Raw genomic sequence first — 20214 nt, 5'->3', positions numbered from 1 at the left:
AACTCTAAGCCCCACAGAAGAGAAAGAAAAGCCTGCCAACCCACACAACTGAATATTGGGCACTGGGATGAGGCTGGAGTTGATAACATAATCTGGGATGGAATAGTTTTAACAGCAGTGGTAAACATCTGAAATTTTATAGTAATGAGTTTTGAAAAAGTGACTGAAGAAAAGCTAGTGCAACTTCTTAAAGCTTGCTTCACATACCATTAAATTGGTTTAAGTTACATTAAGTCCAAACTATGACCGTGAACTGTGAACTGTCTTGTATTATGAGATGGACATACAATGCTTCCTTTATTTAAATCTTTAAAATTATTACTGTGGTGAAAAGCAATGAGAATTTAAAAATAAGTGGGCTGGTAGCTGTCACTTCCATCTCCAACTTTATGTAAATACTTGAAAATAGTTGAATGTATAATTAAGAAATCAGTTATTTTCTGATGTGAATATTTATCAACTTTGGAAGGTAGGATTCTGCATGGTATTGGGATAGAACAAACTCTTTGCTGCTCTAATCTGATGCAGGTTTGTACAGCTCCAGTTCATGCCCTTGACGGTGCTCTCAATGAGAAGCTGAGATCGCACATCAGATGCTTCCCGCGTAGGAAGTAGACAAAGCTCACATGAGTCACCCTGGGTGACATCTGTACTTCCTTAATCAAGAAAGATGTTGCTAGAGAGGCCAACAAGAAGATCATCTAATTTTTTTTCCATCCCTTTCTTCAAATTGCACCATGTAACATTCCATTGAGGCATAGTAACAGGAAGTAAAGTTGATGCTTCCTGTGAGGAAAAAAAGGAACAGCAGACCTCTGCTATGCATTCCTCAGCTCAAACATTAGTTCCAGTGGTACCTAGACAAGGGGATCTGGGAGTGATGTGAGGAAAAGGTTCCATAATTTGTACCTGTGGATATGGAGACGTCTTTAGCTTTGACTTCAGCTTGGAGATTTTAGGTTTAAGTTGTTTTTGGTTTTCATGTGAGGTAGACAGCAACATCTTGTAGGGAAAGGATGCCTTGATGGCGGTGGTCTGATCCAGTGATAATTGCAGTTCCTTGTATTCAATATCCCTGCAACATAAGATCCAATAAGACAGTGATGTGAGGTAACATGAGTCACAAACAAAATTATTTTAAAAGGGTTAAGAGTAGCCTTGATAGGGGACTGACAGGGGATTAATGTGAATTTATTATCCAGCCTTCCGAAAATAGCTCACGGAGGAAATTAAATCCACAAGTGTACAAACAGTAGTATTTACAGTAATTAACTGATGCCGGCTTATATCCGTTTAATATTCCAATCTGTCTTTGTGTCAGGCACCAGTTGACGGCCTTGTCCTGGTCATTTCCTTTTGACTAGGGCTGCCTGTCATACATCTGGAATGTGCCTGGAGTTTGCCGCTGATTTCACCAGCGCTCACAAAGCCTGGTTTTTATATTAAACAAAAATTAAACTGAAAATTTATTGCACACTGGCGTGTGACAGGAATTGACTGCTGAGGAAGTGGCTTGTAATTCTTTTCTCTCTGCAGTGTATGCATTCTGGACTGTGCAATCCAATAGTATTTATAATCAGCCAATCATGCACATTTATCTGCATATTTTGTCAAAAGGTGGTTTAATATCCATTTATTACTCCCGTTATTTGTGGCCCATTGACATGACAAGGATGTATTGTTTTATAGCCTGCAGTTTTCTTGGAAGCAGTTTAATTTACAGCAATAGGGGATGACAGCTAATCATAGTTAATCTGCATGAGTGTATTAATATTGCAATAATACATCATTTTAGCATTAACAAAATTATCAAAAGGCTGTCCAATGCAGTTATGTGTATACATATGTGAATTGACTGAATGGTTGAGGCTTAGCTAGTGAAATGGCAGAAATTTTATTCTTGGAAGTCAAAGAATGAAGTGGGGATCTGAGAATGCTAATATGTAAATCACAAAGGAATGAACTTAATGTTCAGAGCAGTGGGACAGAAACAGAGAGGAAATTCGAAGAATCTCATTGAAATCTATTGAATATTGAAAGGTCTAGATAGAACAGACATGGTCACATACTCAACAATTCAGGAACAGCTCTTACCCTCTGCCATCAGATTTTTGAATGGACATTGAACCCATGAACACGACCCCACTACTTTTACATTTCTATTTTTGTGCTACTTATTTAATTTAACTGTTTAATATATGTACTTATTGCAATTGCCATTTTGTTTTTCTATTATTATGCATTGCATTGTACTGCTGCCACAAAGACAACAAATTTCATGACATAGGCTGGTGATATATTAAACCTGATTCTGGGAGGATGTTTCCAATAGTGGGGGAGACTAGGACCAGAAGGGCACAGCCTTGGTATCTGATAATGTTGAAGAATAGAGGGGATGCAACTATCATGAAATGTTGAGTTGGTTCAAACTGGCTTCCTGTGATCTTTTGAATGTACTAAACTGTTTCAACTTGAGGATAACCACACAAAGTGACATGGAAGAGAGATACTAATACACCAACATGAGCATGAAACTTACTCTATAGTGTATAGGTAATGGAAATAATGGAATAAAAGAGGCTGAATGGAAACTCCGACATTTTCTACTCTCTTAGTATCAGTCCCACCATGAACATAATGCATCAATTCCAAGATTGTAAATGAGGTGGAGAAACTCCCCCCAAACACAGCGCAACTACTTTCCAAGATCTAGAACCAGGATTTCTCCAGTGAAACCACCATGCCAATCTTGTCTCATGGAATTGATCAGCTCCTATGTTAAATATTTCCTTCCTGTAATGTATGGGTCTATTTTTTTCAGAGCAATGAACCCCCTCCCCCTTAGCATGACATGTCGATCTATTGTCAGCGCATGCGCTGCTGTCTATGCATGTGTAATATTCTCTCTCTTGCTTTTGCTGCAATGCGAATACACCAGTTAAAGCCATAGAACCATAGAACATTACAGCACAGAAACAGGCCTTCTGGCCCTTCTTGGCTCTGCCTAGTCCCACTGACCTGCACATGGACCATATCCCTCCATACCCCTCTCATCCATGTACCTGTCCAAGTTTTTCTTAAATGTTAAAAGTGAACCCACATTTACCACTTCATCTGGCAGCTCATTCCACCCTCCCACCACTCTCTGTGTGAAGAAGCCCTCACTAATGTTCCCTTTAAACTTTTCCCCCTTCACCCTTAACCCATGCCCTCTGTTTTTTTTTTCTTCCCTAGCCTCCGTGGAAAAAGCCTGCTTGCATTCACTCTATCTATACCCATCATAATTTTATATACCTCTATCAAATCTCCCCTCATTCTTCTATGCTCCAGGGAATAAAGTCCTAACCTATTCAACCTTTCTCTGTAACTCAGTTTCTCAAGTCCTGGCAGCATCCTTGTAAACCTTCTCTGCACTCTTTCAACCTTATTAATATCCTTCCTGTAATTAGGTGACCAAAACTGCACACAATACTCCAAATTCAGCCTCACCAATGTCTTATACAACCTCACCATAACATTCCAACTCTTATACTCAATACTTTGATTTATAATGGCCAATGTACCAAAAGCTCTCTTTACGACCCTATCTACCTGTGACGCCACTTTTAGGGAATTTTGTATCTATATTCCCAGATCCCTCTGTTTTACTGCACTCCTCCGTGTCCTAACATTTACCTTGTATATTCTACCTTGGCTTGTCCTTCCAAAGTACAAAACCTCACACTTGTCTGTATTAAACTCCATCTGCCGTTTTTCAGCCCATTTTTCCAGCTGGTCCAAATCCCTCTGCAAGCTTTAAAAACCTTCCTCACTGTCCACACCACCTCCAATCTTTGTATCATCAGCAAATTTGCTGATCCAATTTACCACATTATCATCAAGATCATTGATATAGATGACAAATAACAATGGACCCAGCACTGATCCCTGTGGCACACCACTAGTCACAGGCCTCCACTCAGAGAAGCAATTCTCCACTACCACTCTCTGGCTTCTCCCATTGAACCAATGTCTAATCCAATTTACTACCTCACCATGTATACCTAGCGACTGAATCTTCCTAACTAACCTCCCATGTGGGACCTTGTCAAAGGCCTTACTGAAGTCCACGTAGACAATATCCACTGCCTTCCCTTCGTCCACTTTCCTGGTAACCTCCTTGAAAAGCTCTAATAGATTTGTTAAACATGACATAAACATTTGTTAAGCCATCTCCCGTGTACCTGCTTTTATTTAATTGTTGTGTAGTTGTGCAATAGACACAGCAAATTGGCAACGTGTACGAACCTGAATGTCAGAAAATATCATGAACTGCACTGACAGTTATGGGATGAAATGGCAAGAGTTAAAGAGCATGAGAAAGCCATCACAGGCGCTAACAAAGGAACACGCGAGTAACAGTGAAAGACGCGTTGAATTTAAAGTGAAAATAATGTGGCAATGGCTTCAGTCAGGAAAGGTGATGAACTTGATAGCACTAATGAAGGCTGGGAGTCATATATCGGGAGGGTTGAACTGTATTGTGATGCGAACAGCATGGAGGAGCAAAGCAAAGTCTTTGCACTTCTTAGTTTAATGGGCCCAAGAACGTAAGTCTCTTTTGCAACCTGGTAGTGCCTGAAAAGCCAGCAAGCAAGACATTCAATGAAATTGTTACAATTTTACACAATCGCTTGAGCCCCAAACTACTGGTAATAGCTGAGAAATTTAATCTTACAAAAGGAACCAGTCAAAAAATGAAAGCCTTTCTGAATACATTGCAGAACTGCACAAACTTTCCCAGTACTATGACTTTAGAGATGGGCTTCCTGATGCATTGTGGGACAGGCTTGTATGTGGCATGCATAGTCAAAGCACTCAAAAGAGGTTTGTATCCAAAAGACACCTAACCTTAGAACAGGCATTGACCATTGCAATATCATTAGAGACTGCAGCAAAGCATGCAGCAGAACCACAGAAAAGGAGGTTAGAATGTGAAATGCACTAAATGTCCCTGAATGGTGTAAAATGCCAAAGATGCTATCGATGAGACAAATTCTCCCATGATGTAAATGACTGTTGGTTCAAAGAAAAAGTCTGCAGAGAGTGTCACAGACAAGGTCACACAGAGAGAGTGTGCAAAGAGACAAAAAGCACAACCGAGTGAAAAGTCTCAAATACAAAACTCAGCAAATGCATAAAGTTACCGAATGTAAAACAGAATCAGACAACTTAAGAGTCTGATGAAGGCGAACTGTCATGCCTAGAACTGTATAGTGTAACTGAAGCAGATCACAAGATCATCTGGATGACAATGTATGTGTCTGGTGAAAAACTGAAAATGGAGATGGATGCAGGGTCAGCTTTGTCCATAATTCCAGAGGCTGACTACAACAGACTGTTTTCTAAGATACCATTTGAGAAGACCTCAGTGATGCTAAAGACTTACACATGTGAAAAAGTGTCTCCCAAAGGCGAACAGAAAGTAAATATGATGTATGGAGGCCAAACGCAATGTGTTGAGAAATGGAGGGGTAGCACTTTTCGGATGTGAATAATTGACAAAAATCCAACTAGACTGGCACTCAATCAAAGCTCTCGAGTGACAACAAGAAGCAATGGCAGCCCAAATGGTAGCACTAACCAGAGACTCAAAGCTGCTGAATGCTATTGAGAAGGAGTTTGAGAAGGAGATGAGTAAACTCAAAGGCATGAAGGCCAGAATTGAACTGGATGAAGCAGCAACACCAAGATTCCATAAAGTGCGTCCAGTGCCTTATGCATTACGTCTTAAAGTGGATGCTGAACTTCAGAGCTTGGAGATAGAACCATAGAACCATAGAACACTATGGCACAGTACAGGCCCTTCAGCCCTCCATGTTGTGCAGACCCATATAATCCTTAAAAAAAGTACTAAACCCACACTACCCCATAACCCTCCATTTTTCTTTCATCCATGTGCCTGTCCAAGAGACTCTTAAATACCCCTAATGTTTTAGCCTCCACTACCATCCCTGATAAATCATTCCAGGCACTCACAACTCTCTGTGTAAAAAACTTATCCCTGATGTCTCCCCTAAATTTCCCTCCCTTAATTTTGTACCTATGCCCTCTGGTGTTTGCTATTGGTGCCCTGGGAAACAGGTACTGACTATCCACCCTAACTATGCCTCTCATAATCTTGTAGACCTCTATCAAGTCCCCTCTCATTCTTCTACACTCCAAAGAGAAAAGTCCCAGCTCTGCTAACCTTGCTTCATATGACTTGTTCTCCAAACCAGGCAACATCCTGGTAAATCTCCTCTGCACCCTCTCCATAGCTTCCACATCCTTCCTATAACGAGGTGACCAGAATTGAACACAATGCTCTAAGTGCGGTCTCACCAGAGATTTGTAGAGTTGCAACATGACCTCTCTACTGGCATTCTCTCCAAGCTTGAGTAGAGTGATTGGGTCATGCTCATTGTCACAGTGATAAAGAAAGGGAAGGCTGGAGATGTTTGCATATGTGGGGATTTCAAGGTCAGCATCAACCCAGTGCTGTGTACAGTGCAGTATCCCCTGCCATGATTAGAAGACACTTTTGCATCTTGGGCAGGTGGGGAGAAGTTTTCAATGATTGAAAACTGAGAGTGGAGATTGCAGAGTCAAGCAAGGAGTTCCTCACAATCAACACTCACAAGGGCTGTTCCAGTATAATAGTCTCATCTTGGTGTCACATCAGCTCCAGCAATTTGCCAAAGGGAAATGGACCAAGTGTCCAAGATATCCCAGGAACACAATGTTACCTTGATGACATCATTGTGGTTGGCAAAAATGATGAAGAGCACCTCCAGAATCTGATAAAATGCTTACCAGGCTAAGTGAGTCTGGTCTGTGTGCAAAGAGAGAGAAATGTATTTCTCAAGAATGAAATTTCATATTGTGGACTTGTCATTGACAAGCATGGCTTACGTAAGTCACAAGTGAAGATTGAAGCAGTCCTACAAGCACCCAAACCGGAAAATATGTCACAACTCAGGTCATAATGGAGCCTTGTAAACCACTACCACCGGTTTCTCCCAAACATTTGCTGCAGTGCTGCACCCATTGAATGCGCTTTGACAGATAGGAATAAAATGGTAATGGTTAGAAAGATGTGAAAAAACATTCAAGGAAATGAAGAGACTAATAATGTCCCATGAACTGTTCACCCATTATGACCTATCCCTGCCCATCAGACTGATACGTGATGCATTCCCTTATGGCATTGGAGCTGTTTTATCACACATTAGAAAAGACGGATCTAAACGCCCAATTTCATTTGCTTCAAGATCACTGACAGTGCAGAATGCAACTACTCACAGATTGACTGAGAGGCCCTTAGTCTAGTATGGGGAATAAAGAAGTTCCACCACTACCTCTATGGATAAGAGTTTACACTAGTGACAGATCACCAGCCCCTTGTGTCCATTTTCAGTCCCAGGAAGGGAATTCCAGTGATGACTGCCACCCGTTTACGAGGTTGGGCACTGTTCCTAGGAGCCCACTCTTATGATAGAGAGTTCAAGGGTACCAAACAACACAGCAATGCTGATGGCTTGTCAGATCTTCCACTACTGGCAGCTGAAGAAGAAAAGTACTGTGACCCAGCAGAGGTGTTCCATGCCGCATTGGTGGACCAGTTGCTGGTAACAAAGGGAAACGATAAATGACCCGACATTGTCAGAAGTCTATGAAATCACCATGCAAGGATGGCCAGCTCATGGTAACCCTGTGTTTCCAGATTTCTCAGTAAGACACAACCATCTGTCGGTATGCCGAAGAACGCTCATGTGTAGCTCTTGTGTTGTGGTTCACTTTAAACTGCGCACCAGAGTGTTAGAAAATCTGCATGAAGGTCACCTGGGTATAGTCAAGATGAAGAGTCTTGCCTGGAGCTACGTGTCGTGGGCAGGAATGGATATACAGATAAAAAACTTGGCCGAAAGCTGTGTGGGATGCCAAAAAGTTCAAAATGCACCCCTACATGCACCATTACACCCATGGCTGTGGCTGTCATCACCATGGCAAAGGGTACATATTGACATTGCTGGGCTATTGATGAACTCCATGTTTCTGATTGATGTGGATGCTCATTTGAAGTGGCCAGAGGATATACCAATGAAGTCAGCTAACTCAGCAAAGACTGTCCACGTTCTGACGACTATCTTAATTGGAAATGACTTACCAGAGTAAATTGTGAGTGACAATGGACCATAATATATGTCAGAAGAATTCCAACTGTTCATGAAGAAAAATGGCATCAGACATTTCAAGTCAGCTCCTCACCACCCAACAATGAATGGGTCAGCTGAAAGGTTTATCCAAACATTCAAGAAGTCCATTAAAGCAATGGACAAGGTGGCCAAATTCCTTTTTGTGTAGTGGAACTCTGCTCATGTGATGACAAATCAAACACCTGCAGTGCTGATCATGAGCAGGAATCTGAGATCCAACATAGACCTCCTGAAAGCAGATCTATGGAGGGAAGTGCAGAATAAACAGCTCAGCCAGTTGCCAAGTGAAGCAGCAAGGAGCTTCAAGGTTGGACAGAAAGTCCTAGCGCATGATTACCGAGAAATCAAGTGGACACCCGGCAGGATAGCTATAAGAACTGGACCATTGATGTACACAGTGGATGTTGGAGATCAGACATGGAGACATCATGTGGACCAGATACTGGATGTTCAACTGAAGAACGCACCTGAGTTGATTACATTTGACAAGATGGATACATTACAGCCACTGGACTTACCTCGCAGTGGTGATGTCACTGACAGCAATGTGACACTGGAAACTGAGAATGTTGACCTAGACAAGACACCTGCCAAACCTGATGCTATCCCACAGGTCCAGAGGGGCAACAAGAACGTCATTGTTGACAAGACACCTGCCTAACCTGATGCTATTCCACGGGTCCAGAGGGGCAACAAGAACGTCATTGTTGACAAGACACCTGCCTAACCTGATGCTATTCCACGGGTCCAGAGGGGCAACAAGAACATCATTGTTGAAAAGACACCTGCCTAACCTGATGCTATTCCACGGGTCCAGAGGGGCAACAAGAACGTCATTGTTGACAAGACACCTGCCTAACCTGATGCTATTCCACGGGTCCAGAGGGGCAACAAGAACATCATTGTTGACAAAACACCTGCCTAACCTGATGCTATTCCACGGGTCCAGAGGGGCAACAAGAACGTCATTGTTGACAAGACACCTGCCTAACCTGATGCCACTCCACAGATCCAAAGGTGCTATACTGAAAGAAACATGGCACCACCCAAAAGACTGAACCTTTAGAACTGTGAAGTTAGTTATGGGCTGCTATTGTGAAAGCATGTTTATTTGGAATATGAGTTTATGAAAGGGAAATTGAATGTTTTGTATATTTACAGTTTTATGTTGGATTATTCTAAAGAGGGAGGAAGTGTAATGTACGGATCTATATCTTTTAGAGTAATGACACCCCCCAACACTATATATTGATCTGTTGTCTGTACATACACTGTTGTCTACGTATGTGCATTATTCTCTCTCTCTCTCACTGCAATGTGAATACTCCAGTTAAAGCCATCTCCCACATGCCTGCCTTTATTCAATTGATATGTAGTTGTGCGTAGACACAACGGTTCCTATATCAATCTTCTTGTCATCTATACCAGGACCATTGAAATACATTCTCCTACTTCATAATTTCTTCGGCCCAACCATCTCCTTTTCTTTGTTCCTTTCCCTAGAAAACCCTTCAGCCTTCCCATCAAAAGCAATCCAATCAGACCCACCCTTTGCCTGGCCAAAATTATCTTATATTGAACACTTTCTCCTTAAACTCAACTCATTTCATTCTCCTGGATCTTAGATGGGTCTGGCTTTTTGTCAGTGATCTGCTAACTTCTTTCTTCTATTCAGCTTCCAATGTTTACTACAGCTAGTCTGACTCCAGGAAGTCCCACATGAGACTTCCACCTGCCCTTGATCTCTCTACACTCAGTGGCACTTTATTCGGTACTTCCTGTACCTAATAAGGTGACCACTGAGTGTAAGTTTGTGGAGTTTTGCATCTGTAGTCCAGACACTTCGAAGTTCAACGTGTTGTCCATTCATAGATGCCTTTCTGCATACCACTGTTGTAATGCATGGTTGTGTCGGTTACTGTTGCCTTCCTGTCAGCTTGAACCATTCTCCTCTGACCTCTCCATTAACAAGGTGCTTTTGTCCACATGTCTGCCGCGCACTGGGTGTTTTGTTTTGTTTTTCGTACCATTCTCCATAAACTCCAGAGACTGAGTGTATTCCTAAGCAGTTACTGCAATGCTTTACATGCCAGCTATAAGATCAGGGTTCAATTCCTGCTGCTGTTCGTAAGGAGTTCATACGTCCTCCCCATGACTGCATGTGTTTGCTCTGAATGTGTTAGTCATTGACGCAAATGACAAATTTCACTGTACATGAATGTTTCAATGTCCATGTGACAAATAAAACTAAGCTACCTATCCACCTATCTTTCTGATGCTGTTTGCATCAAATCAAATCAGTGTGGATTGCCCTGTTTAGCCAGCAAGTGTTGCCACACTTCCGAGGCCATCAAAGCATGCCCATAGCTCACCAGCCCTAACTGTACATCATCAGATTGTGGAAGGAAATTGGGGCAGCCGGAGGAGACCCACACAGTCCACAGGCAGAACGTACAGACTCCTTACAGACAGCAGCACGAATTGAATCCTGATCAGTGATCGCTGGCACTGTTAAGCTAACTGCTAAGCACCAGTGGCAACATTAGTAGCACTTCTGACATCTTGATCTTAGATGCGAACAGGACATAGAAAGAGAAAACCTCACAGTTCATGGTGAGGGTTTTGAAAGTGGAAGAGCTACTACCATTGGGTAGGAGATACAGGAGCCCCAGGTCCCCCACCACGAGGTTCAGGAACAGTTAATACCCTACAATCAGCAAGCTCCTGAATGACCATGGATAACTCCACTTACCTCAACTCTGTAATGATTCCACAAACTATGGACTCACTTTCAAGGACTCTATGACTCATGTTCTCAGAATTTATTTATTTATTTTTTTATTGTTTGCACAATTTGTCCTCTTTTGCACGTTAGTTGCTTGTCAGTCATTGTTTATGTATAGTTTTCCATAAATTCTGTTGTATTTCTTTACTTTCCTGTAAATCCCTGAAGGAAAATAAATCTCAAGGTAGTATACGATGGCATATACGTACTTTGAACTCTGAAACAAATCCTGTCGATCTGTATTTCTGCTTCACCCACATCAGTTAATGAGGTCTCAAATACCATAACCATCAGAATTACGTGCCTCTCATTATCATGGCCGGGGGTAAACACAAGCCGGGCGTGATCAACCCTGGATGGTTCGCCTGGGTAACCCTGACAAACCACGTTAACTCAGCTACACCCCAGTACAATGCATAATGCTCCTTTTGTTATAAAATAAAATATCCTCTGATTTACCAGGAGAGTACCACTGGCATTTCACATCACTGACACTTCCAGCACTGCATAAGCTTGACTTTGTGTGTACTTCTGTCTGATGTATGAATCTTGCTTATTTTCCTGCTACCCGGCTTAAATACAACAATATTGCTATTCATGATTAAGTTTTGAATAGTATATTTCTGTGCATTCATAGAAGTTGAATGTTGGAAATCTATTCCCATATGTACCTCCTCTCAGCAGCATTGGTTTATGATGACTGAGTGGGCCAGACTGTGACCTTGCTGTTACTGAGGATGCTGCTGAAGGGGAGTTCAAGTTAGCAGCCACATTACTGGAGCAGTGGTGTGTATGTGACAAAAGAGAATTGTGCAGGAGTATCACATTCAAGGCACAGCAAAGCCTTGAGCCTTTACATCAGATTGACCACTTTCAGCATAATCATAATCCACAGTCATACAGTCTGGTATGGAAGCACCAATACCTTTGAATGGAGGAGCCTGCAAAAAGCAGCAGATAAAGCCCTTCCCACCACAGAGCACATGTACAAGGAGCGTTGTCACAGGGAAGTAGCATCATCAAGGACACCGATCATCCAGTCCATGCTCTCTTCTCATGGCTGCCATCAGGAGGGAGGCAGAGGAGCCTCAGGTGTTATACCACCAGGTTCAGGAACAGTTATTACCATAAAAACCATCAGATTCCTGAACCACTGTGGATAACTTCACTCACTCCAACATTGAGGTCCCAACTGATTCCACCAACTACAGACTCATTTTCAAGGAATCTACAGCACCTGCTCTGAATATTATTTATTTATCTATTATTATTATTTAGATTCCTCTTTTGTATTTGCACAATTCGCTGCACTTTGCACGTTGGTTGTTTGTTCGCTTTTGTATGTAGTTTTTATTGATACTATTTCTTTGATTCTGTTGCGTTTCTTTGTACTTACCATGAATCCCTGCAAGAAAATAAATCTCAGGGTTCTGCATGGTGACATACTCTGAGCTTTGAACTTTGAACTCTTAACGGGGCACTGCTAAGCTCTGCTCTGGCTTTCTCTCTTGAATTCATGTCAGTGATAGTTTCCATGGTTGTTAAAATATCTCTGTTCCGTTTTTATTCCACATGTTTCCAGAATTTTCACAGGCCTCTCTATATTTTGAAATTCAATTGCTTTTTACCATTTACAGTCGTACTTTATCACACTAATACCTCCATTTCCCCGTATTAATCGGACATAACTTGTCTGTGTTCACTTAGGGTTGAGATCGCTGATTCAGCCTTGAGCCTCTACTCAAATTTACTGCACTTGGGAGTCACTGCCAATCAGTGTGAGTCAAGCCAGAAAGCTTGGCTATGAAAGAGCAGTATTCTAATGCATTAGTTTGTTCAGTTCAATCACTTATCCACTACTTCATCAATTTATGAAGAAATACCACTTATGAGAAAATTACCTCCCAAATCACAGAAATACAAACTGTGGTGTTACTTTGGTTTCATATCAGGTAAACTGGTTGCATTGACCAGTCTCTTAAAGGCAGAGAGTGCTATTTTGATTACTTTCTGTCTGAACAATATTAAATCACCTTTCTGGCATCGGCTTCCGCTTTGTTCCAGCATGTCTGGGCAGATTTTAGGAGTTGGGAGGAAAGAGTGCACGTTTTAGTTTTCCTACCAATTGTGCCATTAGATTCATTCAAATTTCTGCATTAAAAATTATACATTTTTGCCGTTAGACCCCAAAAAATATGAGAGAGTAGTTTATCTGAACACTGAATTTTCCATCTTCATGGTTTCCCATTATCATGCTATGTCATTTTTTCATTCTGTTGTTTTAAAATGCTTAGCTCATGGTCATGCTTTTAGTCCTTACATTCATCTCACCTGGCTTCATCTGCCCTTTTTCCCCCTTGTCAGCTTCTGCCCATTCCTCACCTGCATCTGTCTCCCAATTCCACTCCTACCCTTTTTCCTCATCTGCCCTATATCCATCAATACTCCTTGGCCTACCTATGACCTACAGAGACAACCCCACCACCCCAATGTCTCACCTCTCACCCACTCCTTTTTGTAATGGTTTTCATCCCTCCCACTTCTTAGCCTCAAATCAGCGTCTTCAGTTGAAATGTTGACAATTACTTTCTTGTATGTCCTTGTCAACACACAAAATGCTGGAAGAAGTCAACAATCAGGCAGCATCTACTGAGGGAGAATAAACAGTCAATACTTTAGGTTGAGATGCTACATCAGGACCCAAAGGTTTTTGGACCAAAGTGTCGACTATTTATTCCCCTCCATAGATGCTGCCTGACCTACTGAATTCATCCAGCAATTTGTGTGTGCTGTTGTGGACTTCCAGCATCTGCAGAATCTCTTGTGTTTATATGCATCTTTATCTGCTGCTATGTCTTAGCCTATCTCCATGTGGTTTGACCTAGCTGAGAGAGACAGGGTTTTGGGGAGGAGGAAGGGTGGGGGGAGGTTGATGTAAAGGATGGATTTGTATGAGGAAGAAGGATTTTGAGGAATAGCTTTATACAATGGTTTTCTGATTGGTGGGAATGGAATCTCTGGGGGATTTGCTGTGGGACAACTGAAGCACAAGGCACTTCTGTCATGTTTTGAAACCTAGCCAATTCAGCTAAAGCAATAATTCTGTCTACAGCAGATAAAGCAAATATTGATTCAGTAGTCACTTTACTAGGTACCTCCTGTACCTAATAAAGTGGCCACTAAGTGTATGTTCATGGTCTTCTGCTGCTGTAGCCCAACCACTTCAAGGTTCCATATGTTGTGCATTCGGAGATGTTCTTTTGCTCACCACTGTTGTAATGCGTGGTTATTTGAGTTTCTGTTGCCTTTTTGTCAGCTTGAACTATTCCGGCCATTCTCTTTTGTCCTCTCTCATTAACATGGTGTATTTTCCCCCAGAACTACCGCTCACTGGATCTTTTTTTGTTTTTCGCAACATTCTCTGTAAACTCTAGACTGTTGTATGTGAAGATCCCAGGAGATCAGCAGTTTCTGAGATACTCAAGCCGCACTGTCTGCAACCAACAACCATTTCACAATCAAAGTCATTGAAAGCACATTTTTTCCTTATTCTGATGTTTGGTCTGAAGAATGACTGAACCTCTTGACTACGTTTGCATGTTTTTTATGCATTGAGTTGATGCTACCCGATTGGCTGATTAGATATTTTCATTAATGAACAGGTGTACAGGTGTGCCTAATAAAGTGGCTACTGAGTGTATAGCCCAAATTTAAGCACAAATGATTCTGCAGATGCTGTAAGTCCAGAGCAGTACACCCCAGATGCTGGAAGAGCTCAACAGATGAGTCAGCATCTATATGAACAGTTGACATTTCAGGCCAAGACCATTCATCAGGACGGGAAAGGAAGGGGGAGGAAGTTGGAATAATAAGGTGGGGTGGAGGGGAAGGAGAGCAAGTTGGCAGGTGGTAGGCGAAACCAGGTGTGAGGGAGATGGGTGGGTAGGAGAAAGAACATGAAATAAGAAGCTCGGAGGTGATAGGTGGAATAGGTAAAGGATTGAAGAAGATGGAATCTGATAGGAGATGATAGTGGACCATGGGAGAAAGGGGATGAGAGGCATGAGCAGAAATGAGGCAGCAAGGCCCAATTTATCTTTGTTGACTCTTTGAGAGATTCAATTAGACCTATTACTTCACTATTGTGCATAAGCCTGCAATGTTTTACTTTTATTATTAGAATGTACTCAACTCCTTCTTGAAAGTTAGCCCTCATTTGTTTCATTCACCATCCTTTTGCTTGTTGTGTATTTTCAAAATGAGGAATAATCGGCTGGAATGAACTTGGTGGGCTAATGCTAGATTTTCTTGCAAATGACTGGATGTTAGTTCAAGCATGCACACTGTACACATTTACTTACGTGAGAACATAATTGACGCTGACGATGCAGTGGGGTCTTGAGGAACGGCTGTTGTGCACAATGGTGGCGTAGCTCTGAACCCACACCCATCCTCCATGTTTGGATAGCAGCCTGTAGTACTTCGTTGTGACTTGTCCTTTGACCAGCACTTCCAAATTAATTCAAAAATAGCAGTTACTTCATTTTATTTAACAACTTTTATCATTTCAAATCATTAAAACGTTGCAGACTTCACTAATGCCGCATTACATTTGGATGGTGGGGTCGAGATATGTCTCTACCAAAGGAGATGTAAGGTGCTCCTTCCCTCTGCTAGTCTGCAGGTCACCCTTGGGCAAGGTGTTGCACCTGTTTAGCATCCCCGAATCAGGGGCACACAAAGCCATGGGAGCAGCTGGTGGATGGTGGAGTGAGCAGCTGGCGTATATCACAAATCCTGGTTGTACAACCACTGACGCCCATAATGGATGGGCTCACCCGTCTTGTAAAGACACTGCCCGGAAGAAGGCAATGGCAAACCATTTGTGTAGAGGTATTTGCCAAGAACAATCATGGTCACGCAAAGACTATGATTGCCCACGTCATGTGCCATGGCACATAACGAACAGATAAACCTTTAGAAAGTGTAACAGGGGGAAGTTGCACACTCTAAATGCTGGAGGAACTCGGCAGGTCAGGCAGCTTCTATGGAAAGGAATAAAGAGTCGATGTTTCGGGCAGAGATCCTTCATCAGGACTAGCTGGTGTCGTTTCATGCATTAAGCTGGAAACTGTAGTTAACAGAATGAGGGGTAATTATTATTGTCTGCTTTGCCTGTTTCAACAAGTATTAGAGTCATAGGATCATACAGCATGAGAAAGGCCTTTCAACCCATTGATTTCATTCTGGTCATCGGGTGCCTAAAAACACTAAATCTAATTTCCATCATTAATGTGTTCAGGAGCACTGAATGTCTGCACATGGTTAGGGATCTGGTTGTTCTTGTCCTAAAATGATCAGCCCATTGACTGGGGCTGTACGGTAGCATAGTGGTTAGCATATCACTATTACAGCACCAGTCAGTGAACCAGGTTCAATTCCTGTCTCTCTCTGTAAGGACTTTGTACATCCTCCTCGCAACCTCGTGGGTTTCCTCAGACATGTCAAAGACATGCGGGTTAATTCAGTAAGTTGTGGGCATCCTGTGTCAGCACCAGAAGTGTGGTGACACTTGTGGACTACCTCCAGCACATCCTAGGACTGTGTTGGTCACTGACACCAAATGATGCTTTAACTGTATGTTTTGATGTTTTGCTGTATCTGTGACAAATAAAGCTAATCTTTAATCTTTATGAGAGAGTGGCTGCAGCCAGGCACTGGTACTCACCTGCATATCAGGACCAATAACCAAAGCAACATTCTCCCATTATAAAGATATCAGTTATTCTAAGGTACTGTTCCTCCTTCTAAAAATTTAGTTACTTTTATTACTTCTCTAATAGATCTTTTCAAATCTCAAGCCCATGGAATTCCTTAACTCGCTGGACAGGATTATGCCCCACTTAGCTGTGGTTTAGCCACTGAAATGGAAGTTTTGGATCTCCACGTGTGGTGAAATTGAGTCATTATGTTATACAGTACAGAAACCATCCCTTCGGCCCACTGAGTTGATGCTGACCATCAAGCACCCAGTTACATTACTCCTATGCTAATCCCCATTTACTCTCCTCACATTCTGATCAACTCCTCCCAGATACAAACACTCGCCGACTCACTAGCACAACTTACAATAGTCTATTAACCTACCAACCCACACATCGTGCAGTGATAGGAGGAAATGGAAATGGGGGATGCAAGCGAAAACCCACAGGTTCATGAGGATGTGCTACTCTGACAGCACAGGGTTTGAACCCGGGTTGATGGACCTGTGCGGCAGCAACTCTATGAGCTATACCATTATACTGCCCTAATCTACCCCCAACTCAATCATTGAAGTTAGTGAAGGATTAAGGTTTACATTTTGCCATTCCACGGATGTTCAGTGGCAGAGTTTGGTCTATTTTGAATGTTCAGACCTGGCATTAGACTCAAGACCTTCTTGGTTTCATTCTTGGTTTCAATGGGGTTTACAGGATACATATCAGAGAGCAATGGTCAGGGTGGTTAATTTTAATATTTTTATTATTTCCAACAGCTTTTCTGCACTTTGATTGGTTGGTAACTGGTTGATTATTGTCTCATGTACTTTGTAACAGACACAACATGTTGAAGGGACTCAGCAGGTCAGGCAGCATTTACAGAATGGAATGAAGAGTCACTGTTTTGGGTTGATTCCAGTCCTGATGAAGGGTCTTGGCCCAAAACGTTGACTCTTTATCTCTTTCCATCGATGCTGCGTGATCTGCGGAGTTCCTCCAGTATTTTGTGGGAGCTACTCTGGATTTCCAGCATCTGCAGAATCTCTTGTGTTCAGATAGAATACAGTGATGGGAACTGTATGATAATGCATTTTGGTGAAAGGAACAATAGTGCGGACTGTTATCTAAATGTAGAGAAGGTTCAAACATCAGTGGAGTCCTGTGCAAGACTCCCAGAGGGTTAATTTACAGAATGCAAATGCAATGTTGGCATTTATTTCAAGGGGAATAGAATATAAAAGCAAAGAGATAATGCCTTTCTAAGACACTGGTCAGGCCGCACTTGGAGTATTGTTGACGTTTTTAGGACCCATATTTCAGAAAGGATGTGTTGTCATTGCAGTAAGTCCAGAGGAGGTTCACGAGGATGATTCCGGGAATAAAGCAGTTAACATATGAGGAATGTTTGGCAGCTTTGGGCCTGTACTCACTGGAATTTAGAAAAATGCAGGGGGGATCTCATTAAAACTTACCAAATGCTGAAAGGACTAGATAGGGTCGATGTGAAGAGGGTGTTTCTTATGGTGGGGGTATCCAGAACTAGAGAGCACAGCCTCAAAATTGAGGGGTGACCTTCTAGAACAGAGGTAAGGAGGAATTTTTTTAGCCACAGAGTAGTAAATCTCTGGAATGCTCTGCCACAGACTATGGTGGAGGCCAAGTCCATGCATATATTTAAGGCGGAAGTTGATCATTTTCTGATTGGTCAGGACACCAAAGGACATAGGAAGAAGGCAGGTTTATGGGGCTGAGTGGGATCTGGGATCAGCCATGTTAGAATGGTGGAGCAGAGTTGATGGTCTGAATAGCCTAATTCTTCTCTTATGTCTGATGGTCTTATGGTCTTCACATGTTCTTTATTTTGCATGACTTCCACACAGATGATTTCATCACATGTGTACATTGAGGCAGTACAAGAGGTATAAACCTTAATTATTTGCTTTGGCTTGATGAAATGCTGTTGAATGTCAAGAGTTGTTAAATTCAAATACACCTTTTTGACAGAAGGCAAAGTTCTGCCAGCACATCCATCTCATCCTGCGCCCCACCTCACACAGACTGACCACGTCCATTAGTTAAAATAAAATCAGTAAAGGTCTGACAAGCACTCAGCACATCAGACAGCATCTCTAGAAAGGGAAACTATGTGAACGTAACGATCCAGTGACCCATTTCTGATGAAATGTCTTTGGACTTTGTGTTTCATTCCATAGATGCTGGCTGACCAACAGCAGTTTTGTTATAATTTCAGATTTCCAATATCAGATGTTTTTGATGCTTGGAAGTTAAAAGCACGTCATGTTTATTCCAACAACTGATCATTTGACAGTATAGACCTACATGTTACATAGACAACACAGATGCCTTGTGCAGGAAGGCACAGAGTCGACTGTACTTCCTAAGAAGGTTGGCGTCATTCAATGTCTGTAGTGAGATGCTGAAGATGTTCTATAGGTCAGTTGTGGAGAGCGCCCTCTTCTTTGTGGTGGCATGTTGGGGAGGAAGCATTAAGAAGAGGGACGCCTCACGTCTTAATAAGCTGGTAAGGAAGGCGGGTTCTGTCGTGGGCAAAGTACTGGAGAGTTTAACATCAGTAGCTGAGCGAAGGGCACTGAGTAGGCTACGGTCAATTATGGATAACTCTGAACATCCTCTACATAGCACCATCCAGAGACAGAGAAGCAGTTTCAGCGACAGGTTACTATCGATGCAATACTCCTCAGACAGGATGAAGAGGTCAATACTCCCCAATGCCATTAGGCTTTACAATTCTACCGCCAGGACTTAAGAACTTTTTAAAAGCTATTATTAATGCTTTTTGAGATAGTGATTTAGATGCATATCATATTTTTTACTGAGTTAAGTATTGTATGTAATTAGTTTTGCTACAACAAGTGTATGGGACATTGGAAAAAAGTTGAATTTCCCCATGGGGATGAATAAAGTATCTATCTATCTATCTATCTATCTATGTTATAAACTAAGAAAAACAAAATGGATTAAAATCAGCTAGCTCGTTCTTAATGTTATCTATGTATAATAATTGATCTGCGCAAATTGTTCTGGAATGAGTATAATTTCAAATGAAAGTCTGATTACTCACAGAGATGATGGGCGTATCTTAAGTGGAAAACGTCACATCCATGCACGTGATGGTACAACGTCTTCTCTATCAGGTCCTGGGGCTCAAATCCAGTTAACTCTGCAACTCTGAACAAGGTAGAAAAAAACAATAAGTTGATTGAAATGACATAAGGAGCAATCAGTTGAGATAAAAGATTGACCATGGGAGCCTGGACTTTATACACTGGGAAGTACAGTTTAAAAAGTAGGAAGGTAATATTAGCCAAAGCAGACTAGTGGTTAGAAAGTTGTATCCACTTTTGGGTGTTCTGATTTAGTAGTCCAACTGGAGTTTAGCAGCTGCAAACAG

General features: G+C 41.9%; 1 protein-coding gene across 2 annotated transcripts in view; it reads right to left on the bottom strand.

Moving 5' to 3' along the window:
- Positions 1–20214, bottom strand: part of LOC140727517 (single-minded homolog 2-like) — a 91159-nt gene that overhangs the window by 12193 nt on the left and 58752 nt on the right. For both annotated transcript variants that reach the window (XM_073044919.1, XM_073044920.1), the window contains exons 7-9: positions 19885–19991; positions 15384–15531; positions 910–1075 (exon numbers count right to left, since the gene is read on the bottom strand). In XM_073044919.1, the coding sequence (XP_072901020.1) occupies positions 910–1075; positions 15384–15531; positions 19885–19991 (421 nt within the window). The remainder of the gene's footprint in view (positions 1–909; positions 1076–15383; positions 15532–19884; positions 19992–20214) is intronic.

The sequence above is a fragment of the Hemitrygon akajei genome, chromosome 5 (assembly GCF_048418815.1).
Source record: "Hemitrygon akajei chromosome 5, sHemAka1.3, whole genome shotgun sequence".
Taxonomy (NCBI): domain Eukaryota; kingdom Metazoa; phylum Chordata; class Chondrichthyes; order Myliobatiformes; family Dasyatidae; genus Hemitrygon; species Hemitrygon akajei.
Note: the sequence above shows the minus strand (reverse complement) of the source record. Positions and strands in the feature narration are given on the sequence as shown.